Here is a 24234-nt window from a genome sequence, read left to right on the forward strand (position 1 = left end):
CGATTCTCCCAAACTAGCTTGAGTCTCTTCGGTTTGCTGGGATTAAAACTGAGTTCTAAAGGATTCACCAGTCTGCTTGGAAAAATGCCCTCCACATGTCACCTATCCAGACAGGGATGCATCATCACTCCCTGTTCCTCTCATACCATGAGTGATCTGAGCTAGGGCTTCCTTTAAGACCTTCTGTATTTTAGAAAGACGACAAAGCAGAACCGTATCCTGGAAGAAACTGAGCTCCCAACAAGGCAGAGACACCTGCAGAGCAGAAGCATGACAGAAGCATCACAGTCCATTTCTCAGAGAGATCAATATGCCAGTGCTGCCACTGGAACTGGCAATCGTGTCACTTCACCAGGGAGATGGGCTTCTACCTGGAACCATGTATCAGTTCACTTTAAGGAGAGAGCAAAGCAGCTTACACCTTTCTGTCAAAGAGATTCTGGAAGGAGGGAAAAAAAAAAAGACAGTAGAAGAGAACATAAAGCAGCAGCTTAGAAAAACATAGAACACAAGTCTATTAGAAGCTGGGGGTGGGGGTGTGTGTGCTATTTTTTTTGCTATAAAAGCCTTGATGAGATTAACTTAATGAAGACCTGTCAATATGGCTTATTTTAAAAAACCCACATCAGGGTCACCAACAGGTAAGGTCCATCAAAGAATAAACTGATTCTTTGCATTTTCCTCTGCTACACATAGTACAAAACACTTCTCCCATGACCTCCTTTGCACTTCATTACCAATTATAAAATTCTGAAAGAAGACACTGCAATGACAAACAATTCATGTTAAATATTTTATTTATGATTTACAAAAATGACTTACAAAATTGACAGTCTATCATACCAAAGTTAAATAAAACAAGATGAAGTGATTACGAGCAACCCATTTTGTGAATTCCCTCACAGAAAAGAAATTATCATATGAACATTCAAAAGTATTTAAACTGTGATCCTGATATTCACACTGAAGGACAAAAATCTTTAAATAGCGAGGAATTCTAATTCACACAACAGTACAAATAAATACAGCAGCACTATGTGAAAGATTCCTTACAGTCCCTATCAATGAACAATAACTGCAGTAAAAATCTGTTTGCCACAATGCTGCTTAGCTAAATTTGATCCGCAGGTCACCAAGTGCAGAAGCTCTGCCAAACTATCACACAGGACCAAGAAAGAAGTTTGTTACAATGCAGAATACCTGAAAGCCTAAGCTCTCATGCAAGCACAATTGAAGAATACTAAACTTCCCTTTTCACAGGGCTAGGACCCAGCATTGCTGAATACAGATTTTTTTTTTCTTTAGGCATAATATGAAGAGATTTCCTGTATCTCTCCTGGAAAGACGCTGGGGAAGCAAAGCAGGGTTCCAGCAATATCCACAGTTAGTGGCATCACAACTTACATTCTTTAAAAGACTATAGTCCTACAAAGTAAGCTCACTGAAAGTTTGCCTTTACATAAATAAACAAAGCATACCACATACTGTTTGCGATTTCCAATTCCGTTAAATTTCGCTCCCCTGTTGCTACTGAAGCTTATCTGACATTACTACAAATATTGGCATGAACATGATGTTAAAGTAAAGTTCAAGAGCACAACAAGGCGCTGTTTTTTACTGTCATTTTTTTTTAATCCTGGTTAGTAGTTGCTCACAAAATCAGATGTTGAAGTTTCCTGCAGCTCGTTTATATCTACCCACCGAGAAGTGCAAGGATCTGAAAAAAGGAGGGCCATGAAATATATCCCTCGCTTAGTATTCTCTCACTTGAGAAGTAACTAAAACTTACTCTAAGGAGCAAATCTAAAACTTGTTCACTTCAGTCTTTACTCTTGTTCAAATAGCATCAGATGCTTCTTTCCTTTTCCAAGGGTCCCAATACAACTTCCAAAATTATTTTATATCTGGAAGAGACTTCACCTTGAGTACAAAACAAACGTTCGATACCTGGAGTGCAAGAGTGGCAGAACATCTTCTGCAGCCTCAGTAATCCAGTTAACTATGCAGGAATACACAATCTGCTTTTCACGCCTTCATGCTACTGTAAAAATAAGATTCTTTCAGTCATAAGAACAGGACCCAAAGTTCAGACAGCTTACCTAAAGCCAGGATGAAAACAAGAACCTAGGAATTAAGCGTAGGCTTACAAGTTTAATGCAATATTTTAAAATATTATTATTTTTAAGATTTTCTTTACATGTTGCACTTCTAGTACAGAAGTTCTGTCCTTCCATGATATGGAAACAAATTCCCCTTATGATTTGAGAATAAAATAATAATTAACAATTTCTATTTAATCTGTCCATTTAAATATCTCCTCCTCTTTCACAAGCTCTTCCTGTTGTTGAAAATACTGACTGAAGTTAAAGTGTTCACTTCAAATCATTTTATAAGCAATTATATCATACACAATGCATTTTAATCGCCAAACAATGCAGAAAATATTTTTGCACATAGAATTTACAAAAGCGCTAAAAACAGAAGTCTGAGGATCACCTCAAAATACAAGGTGAAGAATGCTTTTATAGCCAAGCAGCACGAACATTAGTGGGTTTAGGTCTCTGTAATGCCCCACTGGCTGAATCAGACACAGGTTTTTCGTTCCTCTGGCTCATTGTACTTGGTACAGTGGATGTTCTTGAAGTGCCTCCTGTTAACACATACACAAAACCAGAGTGAGAATGCTTATATGTGGTACAACAGAAAACTTCATGCTATATTAGTACTGCCACACTCATTACCATATTTTCCCCAAAAAATTACCCAGATCACAATAAGTTGAATACAAACTCATAACAAAATGTTATGAGTCGTTTGTACACGGTCAGGACAAAGACTTCAAGCCTATGCCACAGTGCTTAACCCAACATGTGTGAATCATGATCTACTTCCAAACATTACACACACAAATTCTAAGAGAAACAAGGCTACTATCAGTAGATTTACATTTTCTGAATGAGAATTTGAACCTCCTTTTGGGGTTTTGTGTTGGTTTGGGTGGGTTTTTTTGTTTGTTTTTTTTTTTCTTTTTTCTCCTCCTTTCAATAATGGGTACTGGAAAAAATGAGAAATATTTCTTTACAACAGGGATTTTTTTTACCTTCTTGGAAAAGGTGGTTAACAAGACAGTTTATTAGAAATTTAGGATGGTAAGTAAGCAAATTCATACGATCATCATACTTTTGGTATGATTAAAAAAACCCACTTTAATTATTTCTGTGTGATAAATGATCAGTTTAAGGAAGACAGAGGAAGGGACTTATATGCTATTCTTAGCAGTAAGTGCTTCACAATTCTGAATTATAGAAAGATAAACATATGCAAAGATACACAAGAATCTGCAACTTCAAAGTACTTACTTGAAGGGCTAAGCTGGCTAAAAGCAGATTTTCCTCTTCTTACAGAAGGTGAAGAACTTAGATAACTCATCTGGCGCTGATAGTCCATCAATTGTTCAGAACGCCTCATACCAGGTGTTGGTTTCACTGCTTCCAGCCTTTTCAGGAAAGCCTTTTTAGTGAAGAAAAATGTTATCAAAGAAAGAGAAAAAGCAAACAAGAAGCTACAAAACAAACATTGACAAATTGATTTTTTTATTCAAACTGCTAAACACCCCCAAGTTTTTAGCACTGCACAACACAAATTCCTCCACTGGGGACCAGCACAGGCTATTCTGCTCACAGTTCTTTTCTCACCGTTCATAAGATGACACAAATAGTAACTATCTGTTACATGCCATCAGTTGAGTACTTCTTTACTACACCAAAGTTCTCTGCATTTTATGACAACTTGAAACAATACAGCTGTTTGGCAGTAGTACAGGTGGTAAGAAGTTGGGCTACGCTTTTCTAATCCTATCTTTGGTTACTCCTCTCTTCCGAATTCCCAGAGGGACAGGAAGTTATTTTTTTTAATCTTTACTTCACAAACATACTTAGGCCATTTCATATTGCCCTACAGAATCCCCAGAGAGAATTACTGACTTCAGTTTTGTGACAGTAATGTCAAAAGGAAAGCACAAACATCTATGGATAAAACAAATAGTGTCCAGTAATGTAATTTTAAGACATCTGCATTGCAATTTTTGTTATAGACATAATTTCCTCTTGTTGAAATTAACTCTGGCAATTGTGCAGCAAACATGAAATTAGAACAATACTTACATAGTATTTGTAAGATACAGACAGATTCCCATTCTGCACAACCACTTTTTAAACCAGAGGTTTTATTGGTTTAAGAAATGCTCATAACCTTAAAAAAAGAATCCGATAGCAGGAAAACTTTATGTACCTAGCTACATGCAAGTTCCAATTATCGACTTCACATTTTTAATATATTTTACCTCCAGTGCTTGCCTCATGTAGATCCATACATTCCTTCCATTGATTAATTTCAATTTATTTCATGGCCTACAAATATTTGGCAACGACACAACCATTGCACAATTACACAAGTCTCCAAAGTACTAAAACCACCTCCATAAATAAGAATGTGTTGTCTAGATTCATACTGATATAGCAGAAGTCAAGAATCTGTCTGTACAGCCACTAAACTGCACTTTGTAGAAACGATCATTCTTCCCCACTCCAAACCAGATAAACCAGATACTGATTTTTTTTTTTTTTCAGAATAAAAAAAACTTTACAGAAAGTGATTCAGGAAGTATTCACAGAGTGTCAGCTGTCATATTCTAGCTGTAACAGGAATCTACAAACTCTTAGTAGCTTATACATGGGCTCTGGAAACCTACACAGAGTGCACAAGATAGAAAGGACAAGCGATTCCAGCTCAGACGTAATATGTCACAAGTGCTTGCATCAAGTGCCAGTCAGTTCATCGCAAGTGGAAATACCTAAGTAAGCAAAAGTCAAAGGAAGGACTTGAGCTAGAAATAGCTCTTCACTAAAGCCAGCTGCCGAATATGAAATGGTAGACTAGTCTTAAATGTTACATCCAACATTTTACTCACTTCATCCGCATCTCCTACTATGATTATAAGCTTGCAGTAATCAATTACCCTCAATATTAAAAAAAATGGAAGCTCTCAATATGGTCAGTTCAATCACAAATTGACAGGTAAATTGCCTCTATAAGGAGCTGAGCATGTTTCAAGTCTGCACTCCAACAGTAACAGCCTCATAGAATTTGCACACCTTAACACTGCACTAATTTCAAGCTTGATCCTGAATGCACAGTATTTATATCTACCCTCTTTAGTTTAATACAATTATCTGCTTTTGCTTTTATGCCTATATTTCAACAAGTATGAAGTCCCCACTACTAAAGCCAAAAGAGACCTCTCACTACTAAAAGATTACTTTTTGAATAGGTTAACACTAGACTTGATACAGCCCTGAGCTATGAAAAGTGTAGATATAGTTTCTATGATGCAGAAGTGTTCTAAGAAATGCTCCTCTTCCCTTGTCCTCTGCTATGAATTGTACCAAGGGCATATTAATAGACACACTGCTTACAGGTGTGAATTCCACATTTTGGAGAACAGCTTGCTGCATAGAGAAACGAACTCATGGGCACATTGAAATGGCAGTCCTGACCTACTAAATCTGTAACTAATTCCAATTCTTATGTTTTTATTATCAACCCTATAATCTTGAGGTCCTTAACTAAGGAATCACCTTGTACAATAGTACAAGCAACTTGAACAGGTGTTCTTTTTCTATTATACTTATAAATCTACTAATTCTCTCATTATGGTCTCACTTTGAGAAATGGATTGAACAACACTGCCACTTTCCTTATTCTTTTAAAGTGCTAGATCTCTGGAGCCTTAATTCTGCACCACTACAGTAAAAAGAAATTTCATAATTGATACTAATGATCAATGAATCACATCACATAGCGTGATCCAGGTGTTCAGAACCAAATACATGTTCCTGATCAGACTTAAAGAGATAAAAATCCATGAGTAACAGATACTAATGGAAGGAAATTCATTAACCGCTTCAAATTGCATTGTAGCTCCTCAGAGCTCAGATTCAAGCTTAATACATATATATCATATAATTGATGAACTCCCAGCTTGGCAAAAGACTTTCAAGCTTTCTATTCCCCTGTATAATTTTACTTTATTATAATACCAAGTTTATAGTAAAAGCAGAATAGTAAAAAAAATAAAAATAAAATCATGGAAGGAGTTTCTGCATGATTACCTTCTAAGATTAGGACAGTTCTTCATAAACATAGGTATCTGGACACAGATTAGTATATACAAAGACATTAAAATACATATTGTCGACAACAGAAGGAAATGTTAGATTACCAAAAATTAGAGAACAAAGGAACCTGTATCAAAAGACTGTTGCTACACAATGGGCCAAACCAAATGCTACTAATTGAACTTTGGGCATATCAGGAGAGTGCTAAAGCTAATTCAAATGCTCTCTGTCAGAAAAAGAAAAAAGAAAAAAAATCAGTACACGTTTTCCTGCAGTTATGTTGAAAAAGGAAAGAAAAAAGCACTGAAAATGCAGCAGTCCTAAACTGAGTTCAGAGAGAAGGTAAAAAACATTACTTTTTTTTTTTGTTTATTTTGCTTTTTAAATGCATGCAGTCTCAGTTTCACCTCCTTTGAATCCTAACCAGCTGACTAGTGTGCCTTGACAGCTGTTCAAATTTATTTATATTATGCCTCCTCTAATGTCACTGATGTTAGTGACCACACTGTCCCCTGGCAGAGTCCAGGAGGGGGATGGGGAGCAGATCACAGTGCATGCAAGGGCAGCTTTCTCTTCCGATCAATACCAGTATTTGCAAATTGCTCGAACTGCCAGTTGCATTAATTAGCTCTAATCTGACAAACTCTGAACATCAAAGAACTCTTCTTCAATCTCTAGAGAAGTCCTTTAAACTGAAGAGCTTCAAGCTTACACGTGGCTGGCATTACCACAGAGAAAATAGGCGAAAAGGACAGAAAAATAGAAATCCCACAGAATTGATCAGTGTGCAAAATAATCAAAACTTTCCTTGAACCTGTCAACTTGCCAGCGTCAAGTCTGGGTCAGGAATCAGCAGACCACAAAAGATCTGATCACAAAGAGCCTAGAGCCTAAATACTATGATCACAGAACTCCACTATATTTGCACCACATACTGCAGCAGATTTCAGCCAGGCACAACTGCGCGCCAGCCCCACATCCCAACAGCTTCCTGATGAGGAGGCCATGAACATGTCATCTAAGGAACTACCAACATTTTGTCTTTAGTCACGGCATACAACGGCTTTTAACTCAGTAAATGAAAATAACCATTAAAACCCCTGTATGCTTGAGTTTCCAAGGAGCTACCACCCAACAGGAACATATGTGGAGACACATACACAGACATGGGAAAAAAGTAACACATCAGTCATGCTTATGTCCCTTTTCCACTGGAGAGGAGATGGGGTTGGGAGCATTTTCAAACCCAAGAGCAGAATGTTTTGTGTATCACCAGCATCCTCTATTGGCAAGAGACACACTCTGGTCTCACTAGCTCGTATAAGCAACCAAAAGCACATCCCACTTGTGTAGGCACACAGTCAAAACCAGCAAGGTTAAAACTGCTGTCAGAATTTTGTCAGCAACCTGTTTTGCTACTTGTATTTTTTCCATAAATTGCTAATCACTACTATGATTAAACTGCTGTTTCCCAGAGCAAAGCACCTTTTTATTCCATCATAGCTCTTTCTAGCAGAATTTGTGGGAGCAAGAGTTATTCCCTGTACCTCCTTGTATCCTTTGCCAAAGCTAGAAAGCCACAAACCACCTAGATTCCTCTATAATTTCCTAATATTTTAATTACTTTCCCACCACTTCTGATATCAAATGACTGCACCAGAAACCAAGCTATCTTTCTGATAAGAGTAAATTTAGGCGTTACTCCAAGAAAGTTCTAGAAGAACAACTGAGAGTTTTACCTAGAGAAGGTGTTAACCTAAGGACAAGAAATGACAAAAGCTGTAATCCAACAGGTAAAAAAAAAAAAAAAAAGAAAAGAAATCTCTGCATCAAAACTCTTTCACCCCCTGTACAGACTATGGTTGTAGACTTCTATTCTGGAATTATTTACAAATCCCTCCATCCTTCGCCAATGAACATTTATTAATAGTGTCTGTGCAGCACCTGAGGCCTTGTAGAAGAAAAAAATCCCGTCAAGTAATAGAAGAAAGATCGATAACAAAGTTCCACAGAATTCCAGCTCCTCAGTCTACATAGATCAATAAAAGCTGTTGACCCGAAAAAAACAAAGTACATAAAGCACATACTTTTAACTACACAGAGAAGAAAAACGCTCATCAACGGGCACGGTAGAGCAACTCTTTCATTTATAGTCTCTGTGAAAAGCATGTCATATTTGTATTGCAAAAGGTAGTGCTAGAAAAATCAATGTTACAACCGTGATGCTCTCTGCACACATACACTTCAAATAGAATAAAAATAATTAAACAGAATGGCTTAAAATTGATAGCAATGTTAAACAAAACAAAAGAGCTGTATTGATAAAAGAAGAGCAGAAAATATCATCCTGAATGTGGGGAAAATAATAAGCCAAATGTTCTTCTAGTCTATAATAGCACAATGTCCTAACATAAATTCTAAGCAATGATTCTGAAGTCAAACATGTCCACTTATGTTGCTGAGAGCAACAACTAAAACATAAATCATGTAAGTAAGTAAATGAAGGATATTATTTCTTGGACTACACCTTAAATCTTTAATGTGTACTAAACTAGCAATGTGTGAAATGACTATACATGTTTAGTTTTGCTGGATTTTTGATCCCAAAAGTTGCAAAGGCAAGATATTCTTGGACAAAATATTGCAATATAATGAAGACAATAAGATTTGCTCCTTTGAGTAAACAGAAATGTATTGTAAAATATCATACACGTTGATATTACTGTAATCACCTATTGTTATAGAGTACAGCATATTACTATTGGATTGTATGCGACTGTGACACAGCACTTCCTCCCCACAGCCTAGGAATACGCTCTTACTACCAAGCCTTGTGTGGAAGAGCAAGTCCTGCTTTCAATATTTTAAATAAACAAATGCACACACATTTCTCTCCTACCCTGACTCCCCACATGAAGGAAGCCATCCTATCAACCTACAAACACCAAAGCCTAAGAACATTTCTTCCCCAAACAAGGAGAAGTATCACACATCTGTAACAAGTACCTATGCCAAATTCTTTCCCTGTGTGAAGTATAATGTCCTTTAGGTAAACTGCAGTCTAGTGGAGCTGGGAAGGAAGTTTCCTACTTTGAAATGTTTTAACAATCTAGATGGCTGGAAGAACTAAAACCTAACAGATTTTCCCCAATAAGTCATTTGACTTTCTCCATGTTGAATCTATATCTCGATCTAGGAAACCGCAACCTACACTTAAACAGAAGAAAAATGGGAGTAAATTACTTCCACTACAAATTTTCCACATATTTTAACCATATTTTATCTCCTTTTCAAACACAGTAATGAACAACTAGGAGATATGAAAATGTAATTAAATGTATTACAATTCAATCACTAAGAATACCTTATTCAAATTAGCATTATTTTTATTATTAGACAACTCTGCCAATATCCTTATAAGCGAATCTGAATTTCTATTTTCTACTAAAGTTACTGAACATATACAAGTCTATGGGACCTGATGAGATGCATCCCAGAGTCCTGAGGCAACTGGCTGACATGGTTGCCAAGCCACTCTCCATGATACTTGAGAAGTCCTAGCAATCAGCAGAAGTCCCTGGTGACTGGAAGAAGGGTAACATTGTGCCCATTTATTAAAAGGCAGAAAAGACGACCCTGAGAACTACTGACCTGTCAGGCTCACCTCTGTGCCTGGGGAGATCATGGAGCAGATCCTCCTAGAAACTGTGCTAAAGCACATGGAGGACATGGAGGTGATTAATGGCAGCCAGCACGGCTTCACTAGGGGCAAATAATGTATGACCAACTTAGTGGCTTTCTATAATGGGGAAACCGCAGCAGTGGACGGGGGTAAACTGAGAGATGTGATCTATCTAGACTTCTGTAAAGCTTTTGACACAGTCCACCACAACATCCTTCTCTCTAAATTGGAGAGATATGGATTTGATAGGTGGATGGTATGGTGGATAAGAAACTGGTTGGAGGGTCTTATTCAAAGAGTAGTGGTCGATGGCTCAAAGTCCAGATGGAGATCCGTGACAAGTGGTGTCACTCAGAGGTCTGCACTGGGACCGGTGCTGTTTAATATCTTCATCGATGATATTGACAGCAAGATTGAGTGCACTCTCAGCAAGTTTGCAGATGACACCATAGCTTTGCTATGTAAAGTTATGAGCATGCTACCAATAAAGGTTGTTCCTCTTAAATTGATTGATACTCAAGTACAGCAAGCTTATATAAAATAAAATCTATTTTAATCTGAAAAACGCACCATCCGACCCCCTCAAAAAAACCCACAAAACTCCAGACATTTGAACAGTGATGCAGACAGCATAGTAAAGGAAACTCATTGCAGACTTACTGCAGTAAAGCTCCCAGCACTGCCTTATGAATTTTGCAAGTATTTAGCCGTTTTTCACCTGACAATAATTAGTTCTTCTCAATTTACCAATCCAAATCAGTTCTCAAAACTTACCAGGTTTTCTCTTTCAATTCTTTGCTGCTCCTTTTGCCTGTTGAGGGCACTGTGGTACAATTTAAGAGACGGTACGGTTGACTTCTTCAACGTGGTACTTCTTGGCTTTGCAGATTGTCTGGACAGTTCTTTTAGCAATCTTTGGTTTTCCCGATCAATCTGCCTTACTTCCTCATTTGTGAAAGAATAATTTTTCCTTGTTCCTTTAGATGGCTGATCGATGGTTATTTTTTGTTCTTTTTTCTCCAGCTGCAGAAAAGCTTTAAAATAGCAAGAAGTAAAATATTCAGACCAAAAACACCAAACCAAATACAAATCTCACATTCTATTATTAGACTTCAGTTACAGACCTGAAAAAACAAGGTACAGTTCACCTCCCCATCTGAATTCCAGATTTATGCATTTCAGAATTTTTCAGGGATGCTCAGTTGACATCAGTACACTGACTTTACACAAGTTTCACCACAAAAATCAAGTCTTAACTTTGGCCTTAGTTAAAATCCATCTGCTTCCTTCTCAGTAGAAATTGATGCAGTGAACAACTGAGCAATATAGGAGAATCGGCAATATGCACACAGACGCTCTGTAACAATTTGTGTAGAATAGATCTGTTATTTAGAAATCAGAATATAAATCAGCCTTAGGCGCATAGTCATTTCTTCTGCATGGTCAGTAATCCTGATCCTCCCTTTGACTCTGCTCACCCTTGATCTCCACCTTCACCAGTACACTTGCCCATTTTCTACATTGACACAATATGCTCAGACTTCCATCCTCAAACTTTTACTGTAGTTACTACAGTACCAGCAATCAGCATAAAAAATTATACATATATGCTAGCAGGACTACCAGTACACAATACTAACATTTAACATAATCATCACCACAGTGGTATCATTTGCAGCACCAATATAAGCATCAGAGAAGCTTTCCAAGCAACAGAAAACACAGCTTCAAGAATCAAAGTCTAGAAATAACTTAACAGAACCAAGAATTATACCAAACATCAGTATTTAGATGTCTGCACATGGAAAGAGATTTAAATTTGCTCCAAAGCTATCTAAAATATCTGTCTCAGCTGAGTAGGGAGAACAGAAATGAAGTCTCAGACAAAAAACTGACACTGCATGAACACGACTCAGAGACACAAAATCCTGAAGCAATCCTACATCACATGTAAGGGATGTATGAAAATGTAAGGGAAAGAGGAAAGATGAAAATGAAATTTAATGGATGGAGAGAAATGAGTGAGCATATATAACATAAGAAAAATTAACTGGGGCCTGTCATTTTAAAACAGTAATAAAACTGACAAATTAAACCAGGATATCAAGTTTCAAGACAAAACAAAGAATGCACACTTAAAAATGCAGAGCAAGACAGACTTGCACAATTGTAAGATAAGATAATAACTGGAAAACTTCACTCTCAGCCAAAGCCAGCTATGTTTATTACAGTTCCACTGGAGCTTTGCTCTTGACCTAGTTCTAAGCCTTTGCTTTCTTAAGCTCTGCAGCAGATCTTCTGGCAAGTGTTTTAAGAGCTTTGCTGTCATGGTATTAGCCCATCAAATCACTGCATTATCTATGGTCCTGGAATGGCAGTAGCAGGTTAGCTCAGATTTTTGGAGCCAAGAAACAGATGAGTAAGCCTTATTCAAGCTACTTCCCACATTCCTCCAATATCACAGTGTGTCCAGAACATACTCAACTCTTATGCCTAAAAAGACCCACACGAGCAAAAAAAAAAATGCATCCAAAAAAGTAGCTTTGAGAAAAACAGAGAGAAAAGCAAGAACAGGCATGCAGCAGCATTTCCTCAAACACTTCCACATCAGCAGTTTTTTTGGATGGGGACGTCTGAGGCAGCCTTTAACAGCTTAAAAGCCTCGAAGAATGATGTGTGTGTTCTTACTTCAAAACAAAATCTTTCTTTCAGTATCTCAACTGAGTTTATTCTAGAATTGATGTGAGCAAATATTCCTACCATCTTTGAGAAATTCAGGAACAGTATTAAGCACTGACAATCCAAACAGTTAATGAATTTCAAAACCCCTCTGGAAATTAGCAAGCTTGCACCATCAGCATGCCAGCCAACACAGGCAAGAACTGCCCCTAGGCAGCTCTAACTGTGAGCTTGTCCACATCAGCAAATATTGGTTTAAGTTGTCAAGAGAAGATGCAAATCACCTCAACCCCCTGACACAATGCAAAACAGTGCAGAACAAACGTGCCAACCAACAGGTTAATCAAGTTTAAATGTCTTGAAAAGCATCTTTATGATTTAGTAAGTTATTCTCAAGGGAAAAATAGTAACAGTCATCAACACCATTTGAGGAGACAAACCTGGGATGAGACTCATGTGGATACACCTGCAAGGGACAAACAGAAATGCTCAGAAAATAACTAAAGTCACTCAACTCACATGGTAATATCAAGGTGCAGTGTACTTCTCAGTAAAAAATAAACGTCCTTTGGGAACATGCAAAACCAGCACTGCAGAACACAGCTGGAAGGAAGTAATTTGAACAACCACCAAAAGAAGATACTTACTAAATATCATACTGAATAATTGATAGTTGTATTATTACAAAGCTATGAAAGATAATTTCATCTTTGGCTTTAAACTCATAGCATCTCACAGGTTAAACAAGACTGCACATCACAATCAAGAGTGGAAATCAGGTTGTGGCAAAGAACAGTTGTTCAACTACAACCTTGACCTAGCTTTGTGGCACCAATGCTATTGATGATGCAGCCTCTTATAAGAGACATGTAAGCTTCTGAATACCTGTCAGTGCAAATTCCAAACACTTCCTTTCTTTCTGTGAAAGGTGTGAACTAGTAAAATTCCATTTAAAGCAATGACATTCTGAGTGAGGACATTTTAAATTAGAAAACAGGTTTCATGTCTTCACTGGTACATGATTGTTTTAACTCTCTATAAGGTAGCTAGTTATACACTGGTGCAGAGTATATACTCTTAGGATGCACCTATAAACTACACCCAGTAAACTCAGATTAAAAATGTTTTCAGATAAGTAAGCACCAAGGTAATTACTTGTGACTTCCTCATTTTTCTGGAAAAAAAGGGTCAACTGTGATGAAAATATTAAAAAAGAGCAATAACATGTAACAAAGACCCTTCCTTTTCCCATCAATGCTGGTCAGTAGATGCTTTTAGAAATATTGATCCAAGAAACCCTGCAGTGACTACTACACACAGTGCTCAACAGGCATTGCTTTACTTGGTCACTCAGATCACCTAGAAGGCAGTGGTATACAACTTCTGCAGTATTAAACATCACCAGTATTGTACCAGAAACTCTCAGGCAGTTTGTGTGAGCATATTATCCATGTACATTTCCACACATTGCTCTACTGGATACTACTTCCTACATATGTGAGTGAAGCATAAACAAAATTTTACTGACTAACTTCACTCCTACCTTCCAGCTTCTTCAGTCACATCGCCCCAACACACAGACTTTTTTCATTCCTCTCTTCTTTCTTCTTTCTTTCCTTAGCCTCATACAAGTCTTTTTTTCTTTTTTTTTTTTGTTTCAATTTATTTTCCTTCTACAGCGCCTCATCCCCATCTCTTGTCAGCTCACCATAGAGATAGCCTCTCCCACTTGTGGCAGGCAGAAAAGAGACTCCAGCCCATTTTCTTCAGTATGCTGTCCTCATTATTTACACTTACTTAACACAGAAACTAACCTTATTACTGCAAACAGCTTTCCCAGAAGTCTTGAGGCTAAGGGCTTGCTAACAGTGATAGTATCGAATTTATCACAACTCAAAAGAAACATATTAATAAAGCAAAAGAATTAAGACTAACATCAGGGTCCTGCTGTAAAGTTACTCAGTGAAGCCTAAGCAGAAGGCTACTAAACCCAGTTACTGGTCTCTTTTTACATTGCTGAGTTACAAAAGACTAATTTTGCATCAGAAGTTCAGACCCAATACAACACATGCAGCAAAAGCAAGTTTTCTTCAAGCGGATGAGGTGAAAAGATCAATCTAAAACTCTAGTTCCTCATTAGTTTCTTCGGTTCCTCAACTGATCTTTTTATAGTTAGCCTTCTGCATGACCTAAAGAAGAAACACATTTGAAGTTTCACAAGCAGTTCTTTGCAACAACAGTGCTGCAATACACCACGGCATCAGATCAGGTAACACAATAAAACCAGCTGTTTTGTTGTTCTTCAAGCTGGTAAGTTAATAAATCCCAGTCTTTTGACTTAGTTAAGATTTATGTTAAGGAAGAGCTTAAGCTGTGAACAACATCTTAAAACAAACTGTAACTGGCTGAAGTCTATCTATGGGCAACGTTTTCTAACTCACAGCAAATGCAACATTGATCACCTTAGGAGCTGTGCAACAAGAGAGTTTAAAAGTTTAGTAGTAAAAAGTCAAGTAACAGAATGCTTACTGTGTCACTTATGGAAAGAGGATCACTAATACTGTGGGTAAGTGCTTGTTCCTAACAAAAACAAGCAGAAGGCAGGGGACATTCATTAAATCACTGCTCCTTAAACGATGCTCAAACTAACCACAGCAGCTATCAAACAAAGCAGTGAGCAAAAAGTTCTGCAGGTCTTCCTACGGCAGGGGTGACACTGTATCTATGGTCCAGAATTAGAAATCTGACCCTAGAACTTCAAATCAGTACTAATAGTTTACACTACTTCCAAAGTTACTTGGCTGAAAAATTGTCCAGCCTGCACTCTGAAAAACGCCACTTTAAACAGCATCATATTCCTACTGTCTTCTCACTTGCTATGACAGAAAATTATATAACCCACAGCAGGTATGTCTGTCCATTGAATGTGCTTCAACCTCTACTGGGAAGAACGTTCCTTTCATGGCAAAGGCCGTAGCTGCCTAAATGAGGTCGGCACAAGGCTACAAGTTCTGGACAATTCCTATCAAGAAACAAAAAAGAATCACGATCCCCCTGGAAGAGGTAAATGTATTTATTTTAAATGCTATTAAATAGTTCCAGTATAGTTAGTGTTATATAACTCAAATACTTGAGTTTAGAAGTTATTTCAATGACTTATTCAACAATGCACTCACTACTTTTTAATCACAAAGCATGTTTGAATGGTTTACTTGACTATTTTTGCAGTGGTAAATTACCACGAGGCATTGCTACAGTTTAAGGTTATGATTTAAGGTTCTAAAGAGTTTGTAAGCCTTGGAATAGTTACATGTGATGTAGCTTCACACTATCAGTGCATAATAAGTAATTTAACTAAATCCTACTTATCACTGCGTAGTCAGCCAGATCATAAATCAACAATTTGGGGGAGGGAGAGAAACAAGCAGCAGCATTTAAATGAAGACTTGCACAGTGTGCAGTTCTACTTCTCATTTACTGGTAAGCAGCAAAAGAAAATTCTCTGGTATTCACAGGATTTCTATGAGGGCTGGTTTCCATGGAGAGACACCTGACTTTCTTTTAAGCAATAAACAAGCTGTTTACTGCTTTCAAATTGTAAGCATTGAAATGACCTTGCAGAGTGAGAAAGGCCAAACCTTACATAAACCACAAATGATGAGTAGCAAGTCAAATGCACTAGGATAGGATGATACAGCTGCCCTAATGGCATTAAGGTTAACATTAAAATCATGTATGTTTCTGTGTATGTATTGCAATCCCAGTAGAGGAAAATGCATTAAATTGCTTCAGCACTCATGCCTTGGAGCTTGCCTAGTGTTTTATTTTATACTGTTCCACTACCACATCTATACTAACTGGAAAATACAAAAGGATTAAACAGTTTTCCATAAATGTCTATTCGTTGCAATAAAAAACCCTATTTCTCTGTAGTATCTCTAAACAAACATTTCCTAGAATATCCATTATTTCATGTCACAGAACTCTTAAAGACTTCGGAGAATTTGTGATTTGATGTTTTTAATGAAAAGGAGAATGTACTTTTAAGTGTAAGTTTTCCTTATACTTAAATATGGCTGCTAGTTATTTCCTGATGTCATGAGAAAGACAGATACCTTATAGGTACAGTATGTTTTTGGCCCCCGAGTTACACATTTTCATATGGATGTAAAGAAAATCTGGATGTCTTTACAATCTTAAAGAATTTCAATCTGTTTTCAAACTTTAAATATAAGAATAAGCTCATAATTTCTTTTCCACCTCAAGTTACTAGACTTGCAAAAACAATGCGTATGTATACACACGCACATGCGCACTTAATTCAAAATATGAACATACCAACTAAACAGAACTCAGGGAAAAGGCTATACATGTTTAGTCCAACTGTAGAGTTTGGGTGTTTATGTCCATATTTAAGAGTCTAGTTTAAATTTAGATATTGTTTAAGAATTATTCTACAAATGCACTAGTTCAGCATGAATAAGCACAGAGAAAACACATCCCTAAGAAGAGAAGATTTCAGTTATAAAAATCTTATTCTATTTCCTGAGTGACAAATTATGGCAAAAAAGGAGTTAAAGCAATTGCTACATGTTCAGTTGAAGCTATTATTTACCTTTCTAGGATAGTTTTTATTCAGAAACACAGAGCTTTTTCTTCCATAATAATAATCTTTATATGATAGTGCTTTTCACCAAATAAGCCCCGACTATTTTACAATAGAAAATTTAAGGCACAGAAAAGGCAAAAACATTTATTAACGAGCATATAGGTCAGCGAGAGCTTCAAGGATAGAATTCAGGTCTTCAGCCTGTGGCCCACTGTCCTACTTACCCCATCACACCACCTTCTCAAGTTAATAATAGCTAATGCCATGGATTTACAGACTAATTCTCACAGATACTTCTGTAAAATAAGCAGGTATCAACCCCATTTTACAGAGAAGAAAGCACAAAGTGATAAATTCTTCACCCTACATACCTTGCGCAATCCCATTACTACTGTATTGATACCCAGCATACATTTAGATAGAGATACACAGCATTTTCAGCATACAACTCTGTATTTTGAACTACAGAAATCAAGAGACTTGTCTGAAGATAGAGAAATGCTCTGTGACATAATGGGATGGAAATGGATGACTACTTAGCTCACTCTCATATGCTTAAACCATCTCTTTATCTGTATAATATAAATTCCTTAAAATTACATGGGACACTGGATCAGCATGCAGGATCAAGTCAAAAAGGCACCAGAAAACTTGGCAATTTTTTATTCCCAGCTTTTCAACATGGAGCCTTATGAAAGCACTGCCAAAATCAATTTTTTACAACCTACTTCTTTGCACTGGCATATTTAATTCTCTTTTTGAGTTCAGATTAGCCAAGACTACCACAGAGGAGATAACCCTGACATTTATTATTATGGCTTTTGAATATTGTTGTGAGTTATTCTGGTTTTCTAAAAGATCTTTAAGGTTTATAGCAAAGTGGAAACAGCATTGACTTGTGAAGGAATTACATACAGAAATTTACATAACATCAAGAAGCAACTTAAGTACTGTGTGTCCACCTGAAAAATCATAATTACGTCTGTATTCTTCTCCATGCAGGTGGGGGAAAAAAAAGAAGTAAAGAGTGAGGAGAGGTGTGTGAAATATAAACCCTACTACCCTTGAGCAACAGAAGTTGCGAGTACACAATAGTTCTTGGACACATTGATAAGATATTTGAATTCCCAAGTAGTGTAGCTGTCTAACTCCACAGTGCTACAATAGTTCTTATAGTCATACACCACAATGATAACAATCAGCTACATGACGTAAGTCTTAGCATTGTTTTCAAAAACGTAAACTTCCTAAACATTTGACTTCTAATGTCTGCAAATATGTGCTGATATATTATACATTTTAAATAAGCACACTACCCAAACAGGAAGCGATTTTTCACAATCAGGGTAAAACACACTACCAAGAACAACTAAAGAACTCTGTCGCTCACAGCTACCAAATTAAAATTACATTACGTGTGAGATTTTAAATGATTCAGAGTACAGTAACTTAAAATTTGGTTTTAAGGCCAAGCATAACTAAGGAGACGTAAGGGTATAGCAATTATTTTTTATAGAAATGTGATTTTTTGTAAATGCTTATAAAAAAGAGTTTGCAATATAAGCACAACCATGTTTCAATGGCATACAATATAGAGGAAAGACAATTTCAGCTCCTTTTTAATTTAACTGCAACATTTTTTCCAAATGCTTCAAAGGAATTCTATTTTAAGACACACAAACTACCTCACTGCTTAATAATCAGAATCTTGTTCTAGTCCAGAACTTGTTCTTTAAACATCATGTGATTTTAAAAGATTTCTTCTGTTTCTTTGTTCTTCTGATTATTTTTAAATACAAAAGATCCTAATATTCCCAAATGTTCACATTACCCTTGTGTGGAATTATACAAAATTAATTACTGCACACAGACTAGAAACAACACGGTAGCAGATCACACTGAAATTCTTCAAGTTTCAGGGAACCTTGGGAAATAAAACTTGAATAACTGCTGTAAATGCTTAGGCCCAGCTATACTACAAGCATATTTGACAACAATTTTAAACAAAATGTTTCATCAGTATAGATTACTGGAAAAATATTAATCTTTAAAACCAAACATGAGACACAGAATCATACAGTCATAGAATGGTTTGGGTTGAAAGGGACCTTAAAGATCATGCAGTTCCAATCCCCATACCTTGGGCAGGGACACCTTCCACCACATCAGGTTGCGCAAAGCTTCATTCAGCCTGGCATTAAACACCTCCAAACATCTTATGATCATCCAAATATTCTTTAATGAAATCAGGTCTGGGCTTACACTGTTCTCGCTTGAAGAGGTGTTCATGCCTATGCAGCTCTTGAATAACATTTAATGCACGCTAGGGGTGGGGGGGATGATTTGCCTTTTTTATAAAGTGAGTACGGAAAAACCTGGAATAAGATTAGCTCCTGTTTTTCCAGACTAGTTACTTTCCATCATTAATAATCTGGCATTTAAACTTTAAACTACCCCAAATAATTAATCTATGTTATACTTGCAAATTTAGACTTGCAAATTGCACTTGGGAGCAATATGCGTAATATGCATGTTAATCAGGAACATTAGCTGCCAGACTTACATGAATTCTTCTTCTCTTACTCAATTTTTCATATTGTTATTTAGAATTGGTTTTCAGTTTTGGGAAAAAAGACCCAAACTTGCCCTCTACCTCCAAACAGAGATTCATCTCTGAGAATACTTATTCTGAGCTACAGTGCCTATTTGATTTAGAGATGAGACGAATCCTTCCATCATCACTAGTTATTAAATAGCTTCTTGCTATCAGTGAGCAAATAAAGATGTAGGACAATTTCAATTGCCTAGCAACGCCTTTTCACACTTTGACAAGTGGTTGCAGCCTATTCTAGTATGAAGGAGTTGCTGGAGGACAAGAACTGTTCAAGATCAGACTCAATTCTAGCTTGCTTTGTGACTAGCTCTGCTTTTCTTTCTAGATTTTACTACTGAAAATTGTGGTCCATGAAAACAAGTGTAAAAGCACTGTGTAGACCTTAAAACATGCACATGAAAACATTCAGTGCATTGCCACTCCTTACAATGAATGTTTGCAATGAATGCAGTTAAAGACAAAGGTCTCTCTCTCAGACTTCATTATTAAGATTTATTAAATGTATTGGCAAGAAGCAATCTCTCAAGCTTCAGTCTCTTTAAAATACTTTTACTCAACTTCATGGTATTTTAGGAGATAGACCCTTAGTTCAGAAACAGTTTCAAATAATGCCATTTCATTATCAAAAATGTACTACAAGTTTAAATATATGAATACATGCATCTATCATATCATGCAACGTAGTTTTGGACTGTCTTTCCATTTTGAAGACTGATAACCCAACATTTTATCAGGAAGGCTGGTGTTTTAGTTTAGGTAGTAAACTGTAGCATACGTAGTCCAGTAAACTTCCATTTCTCAAAATGCATGTGCGGTTTTAGTATTCAATTTGTCATTACATCAGACCTTATTTAGAGATTTACTCTGTCTGTATATCTTACTTATAGGCATATGCATAGTAACACATGCTCATACATACCCTTCTTCCTTCCACTGTAGAATCAATGCTATTTAAATACATACGAATTCTTTGAATTAGATCAACACAGCTTAATTTAGCTCTAAAAAAATGCATGTGGCACACTAAAACCTCCTTCTCTTCTATTAGAATTCAATTGTTCTCAACAAGGTACAGATGTCATACTTTGTTTAAAGAAAATTTAAAAGTCACCTTTCAAAAGCTGATTCAGGTCCATGGCATCATGCAAGACTTTTCGACTATATCTGCGATCAAACTCGGAATCTAATGGAAAAAATACAGATATAAGATTGGATTTCCCAGACCCACAGGTTTTACAATTTTTTTGTTGTACTTAAATTCTTCAAAATTACCATATAATTCTTGGTTCACATTTTCCTGTCTTTTTATTTTTAGTTTCTTATCATTTGATGCTGCAAGTTCAAAAGACTGAATAGGACTGATGTCAGGAGTTGACAGAGGCGTTACGTCAGTCACTGTGTCTTCAGACTCCTCCAAGTAGTCACCAAACTTGGGTTTTCCTTCCACTAGTTCCATTGCTGACTTGAATTTTTGTTTTGGAGAAAGAAGAGCATTCCTACAAGCATTCCTCTTTGAGGAATAATGAGAAGAATCTGATAAACAGCTATCAGAATCTGAATCAGAACAATCTGTATCTGAGCTTGAGGATGAGGAGGAGGAGGAAGAGGAGGAGGAAGAGGAAGAGAAGCTGATGTTACTGTATTTTTTGCTAGACTTTTTTATGTTGCTTGACTGCTTAGCTGACTTTGGTCTAACCTTCTGGTTTTTGCCATCATCACTACTATCTTCTTCATCCGTATAATAATCTTCTTCACCTTCTTTAACTATTCTGGGGATTCCAGCAGGAATATTCTCCTTTGTTCCTGTACTTGCCTCAGATGTTGCTCCAGATGTACCTGCATTCTCCACAACTGGCAAAAGTGACAAAGATGAAGCATGTACAAGATGACCTGTGCTGTCTTCTAGGGACTGATCCTTCTGCAAATCTTTCTGCTTTTCTTCACTGTCTTCCTCAAAACACTTTGTATCCTTTGAATTAGAAACTGAATTGGGGTCTGCAAGAGATACCTCTTTACTTCCTTTCTCTATACATTCACCATTTTCTTCAGCTTTCTTTTTCTCTTCCTCAAAATCACTGTCAAAGAAAGCATGATCCACTTCACCATCTGATATACCTTCAAACCGGTCCATACCGAAATATGAAGCTACACCTGCAACCATGAGAAAAGGTTTCCAAATGTTAGCAAAAACAGATCCAAGTACACACCTAGCATAATAGTTTTGTTCTTATTCTTTTAGCTCTAGTAATTTATAATACTGCAACTAATTGCATTATGTTGCTAGGGTCAACTCTGTAGTGACTTCTATAAAGAAACTTAGTGCCACCGTACTGTATGTAGCTTACATGTTAGACCAGAAAGCTTTACTTTAAGCCAACAAAAGCCATAATAATTTTAAAACTTGTACTCCTAAGGAAATTAGCCAAACACTGTTAGCAGCTGAAGAGCCTTAACTAACAAACAACTGAAATTACTTATTTTTCCCATTTAAGGTAGAATCATAAAATCACAGAATAGTTTGGGTTGGAAAGGACCTTAAAAATCATCTAGTTCCAACTCCTCTGCCATGGGCAGGGACATGTCCCACTAGATCAGGCTGCCCAAGGCCCCATCCAACCTGGCCTTGGAACACCTCCAGGGATGGGGCAGCCACAGCCTCCCTGGGCAAGGTAGAGCCATTTTAAGCTAGAGCTGCTTATGAGTTATCATTAGCTCGAATTATCGTTACACTAAAAAACTTCTTTGTATGTGGCAGTCATCTTGGGTAACACAGCCATTCAAACTGCAGACTTTCAGCACTTAAAGTAGGAGCATTCTCAACCTACATCAAAAGATCCAGGGCTCTAAAGGTGAAATTGTAATACATGTGCGGTTTGCCAGTGTTCATTTTTTGGTTTGGGTCAAGAGTCTGCTTTCCTTGACAGTCCTTTAACCCACACTGCATAGTACAGTGCACAAACTTGATTATTTCAAATGGAACTGATCTTTAAAATGTGCTTCAGGCACAAAGCTAGTGCACGTAAACCAGCAGTCACCATTCAGTCCATGGGACCAGCCTATACTTAGCCAAAAGGAAAAACCCCAAACACGCATAGTATGGATATCAGGTCCTCAGTGCTAACTGCTATACTCTACAAATCTGCTCCTATTGCGTAAAAACGTATGGTGTTAGATCCAATGCATGTGTAAGGTATAGAAGTTTCCACTCATTAGTAGGATATACAGAGAATCAAAAAAAAAAATACCCTGAACACCCCACAACCAAACAAAATTAGCCAGTATCAAAGACTACTTGTTCCCATGTAGCAATCAGTACTTATCCTGACTATTTACAACAGGATTCATATAAATTTTGTAAGCTGCAATCAATAAATATGTTATGTTCTTCAGAGCGGAGGAAACAAAAAACAAAGGCAGTGGAAGCAAATATCCAAGGCAGAAGAACCAGGATATTTCACAAGATGGATGGTCTCTCTTAAACTATACATAGTTTGTTGTCACAGCAAACAAAGGTGAAAAAGGAACTCCTAAGCTTGCTTTGAAACTGCAAGATTATTCCCAAGGAAGCTTCTAGCTAAAATTACTTCAAAACACAGTATTTTAAAAAGTTGATGTCACTCAGTTATCCTGCCATTTCTCAAACTGCACTCAGTTTTTGGGGAATTTGAAATATCTACCCCAATACGAAAAGCACAAAATAAATCTTAAAAGCAGAAGCTGTGGAACCTCCTGTGGTTTTAAGATTCACAAAGCCCAAGAACATAAAAGACTTAATAAGGTTAGATGTTGTACAAAGCTGAAAATACTATTGAGCAGTAGAAACAGAAGTCAGCTTTGGTACCATACAGAGAAGCTCTGTAAAGCACCTACCTCCCCCAAGAGCAACAAAATGAAGGAGTAAAACACCTGGGGATTCTTTATTTGAAATGTTACATGAAATTTGGAATTTTCTCATATTCATGTCACTTCTTGTGATCCCTGGCTTCAGGCAGCTGGCATTGTCTGCAATGCCCAACTGTCATATGAACTCCTGGAAGTTTTCCTAGAGGAGCTACCTAGAAGGCTAATGTACTTCAATACATAAAAACATGCACAACAGGGAAAAAATAAAATCAGAAGAGAATAACACATCATTTAAATTTAATTTTCTGCCTCATGCAACCTAAACCAGAAGAGAACCAAGCAGAATTTTTTGGCATTACCTGTAGACTATAGATCATGAATTCTTTATTTAGAAAGCACAACTTGGGCAGAGTCAATTTTACAGAGAAAATTAATATAGGAAGAACAGTATTAAAATTGAAGCAAAAGCCTTTCCTCTGCATGATGCAAGGCACTAGCATCTCAGTTTGTAGTTTCAGATAAGATTATGACTGATTGGTAAAAGTAGGCACGTGCTGTGTTTCACTTGTCTCAAACACAGATTTGATATACTGTCAGCACTGTTGTACATGTAAAAGCAGAAGGAGATAAT

General features: G+C 37.0%; 1 protein-coding gene across 3 annotated transcripts; it reads right to left on the bottom strand.

Moving 5' to 3' along the window:
• Window positions 1–779: 779 nt before the first annotated feature.
• On the bottom strand, window positions 780–24048 carry CFAP97 (cilia and flagella associated protein 97). 3 transcript variants are annotated; one of them, XM_069855918.1, is made up of 6 exons: window positions 23667–23868; window positions 21033–21911; window positions 20872–20943; window positions 10633–10892; window positions 3360–3510; window positions 780–2650 (listed from the first exon to the last, which is right to left on the bottom strand). In XM_069855918.1, the coding sequence occupies exons 1-6, from the start codon at window positions 23719–23721 to the stop codon at window positions 2523–2525; spliced, it is 1545 nt and encodes a 514-aa protein (XP_069712019.1). In that variant the 5' UTR covers window positions 23722–23868; the 3' UTR covers window positions 780–2522. The 3 variants fall into 3 exon arrangements, with proteins under 3 accessions (XP_069712019.1, XP_069712017.1, XP_069712020.1); XM_069855916.1 differs by having other exon boundaries at window positions 23631–23868; XM_069855919.1 differs by lacking the exon at window positions 780–2650 and adding an exon at window positions 3984–4025 and having other exon boundaries at window positions 3406–3510; window positions 23631–24048.
• Window positions 24049–24234: the final 186 nt, after the last annotated feature.

This window comes from Phaenicophaeus curvirostris, chromosome 4 (genome assembly GCF_032191515.1).
Source record: "Phaenicophaeus curvirostris isolate KB17595 chromosome 4, BPBGC_Pcur_1.0, whole genome shotgun sequence".
Taxonomy (NCBI): domain Eukaryota; kingdom Metazoa; phylum Chordata; class Aves; order Cuculiformes; family Cuculidae; genus Phaenicophaeus; species Phaenicophaeus curvirostris.

Excerpts from the sequence above, each read along its gene's own strand:
- CFAP97 (XM_069855916.1), bottom strand. The coding sequence starts at position 23,721 with ATGAATATGAGAAAATTCCAAATTTCATGTAACATTTCAAATAAAGAA. Across the intron at positions 20,944-21,032 it reads TGTGAACCAAGAATTATATG|ATTCCGAGTTTGATCGCAGA; the intron begins GTAATTTTGAAG and ends TTTTTCCATTAG. Across the intron at positions 3,511-10,632 it reads GAATTGAAAGAGAAAACCTG|GCTTTCCTGAAAAGGCTGGA; the intron begins GTAAGTTTTGAG and ends TTCACTAAAAAG.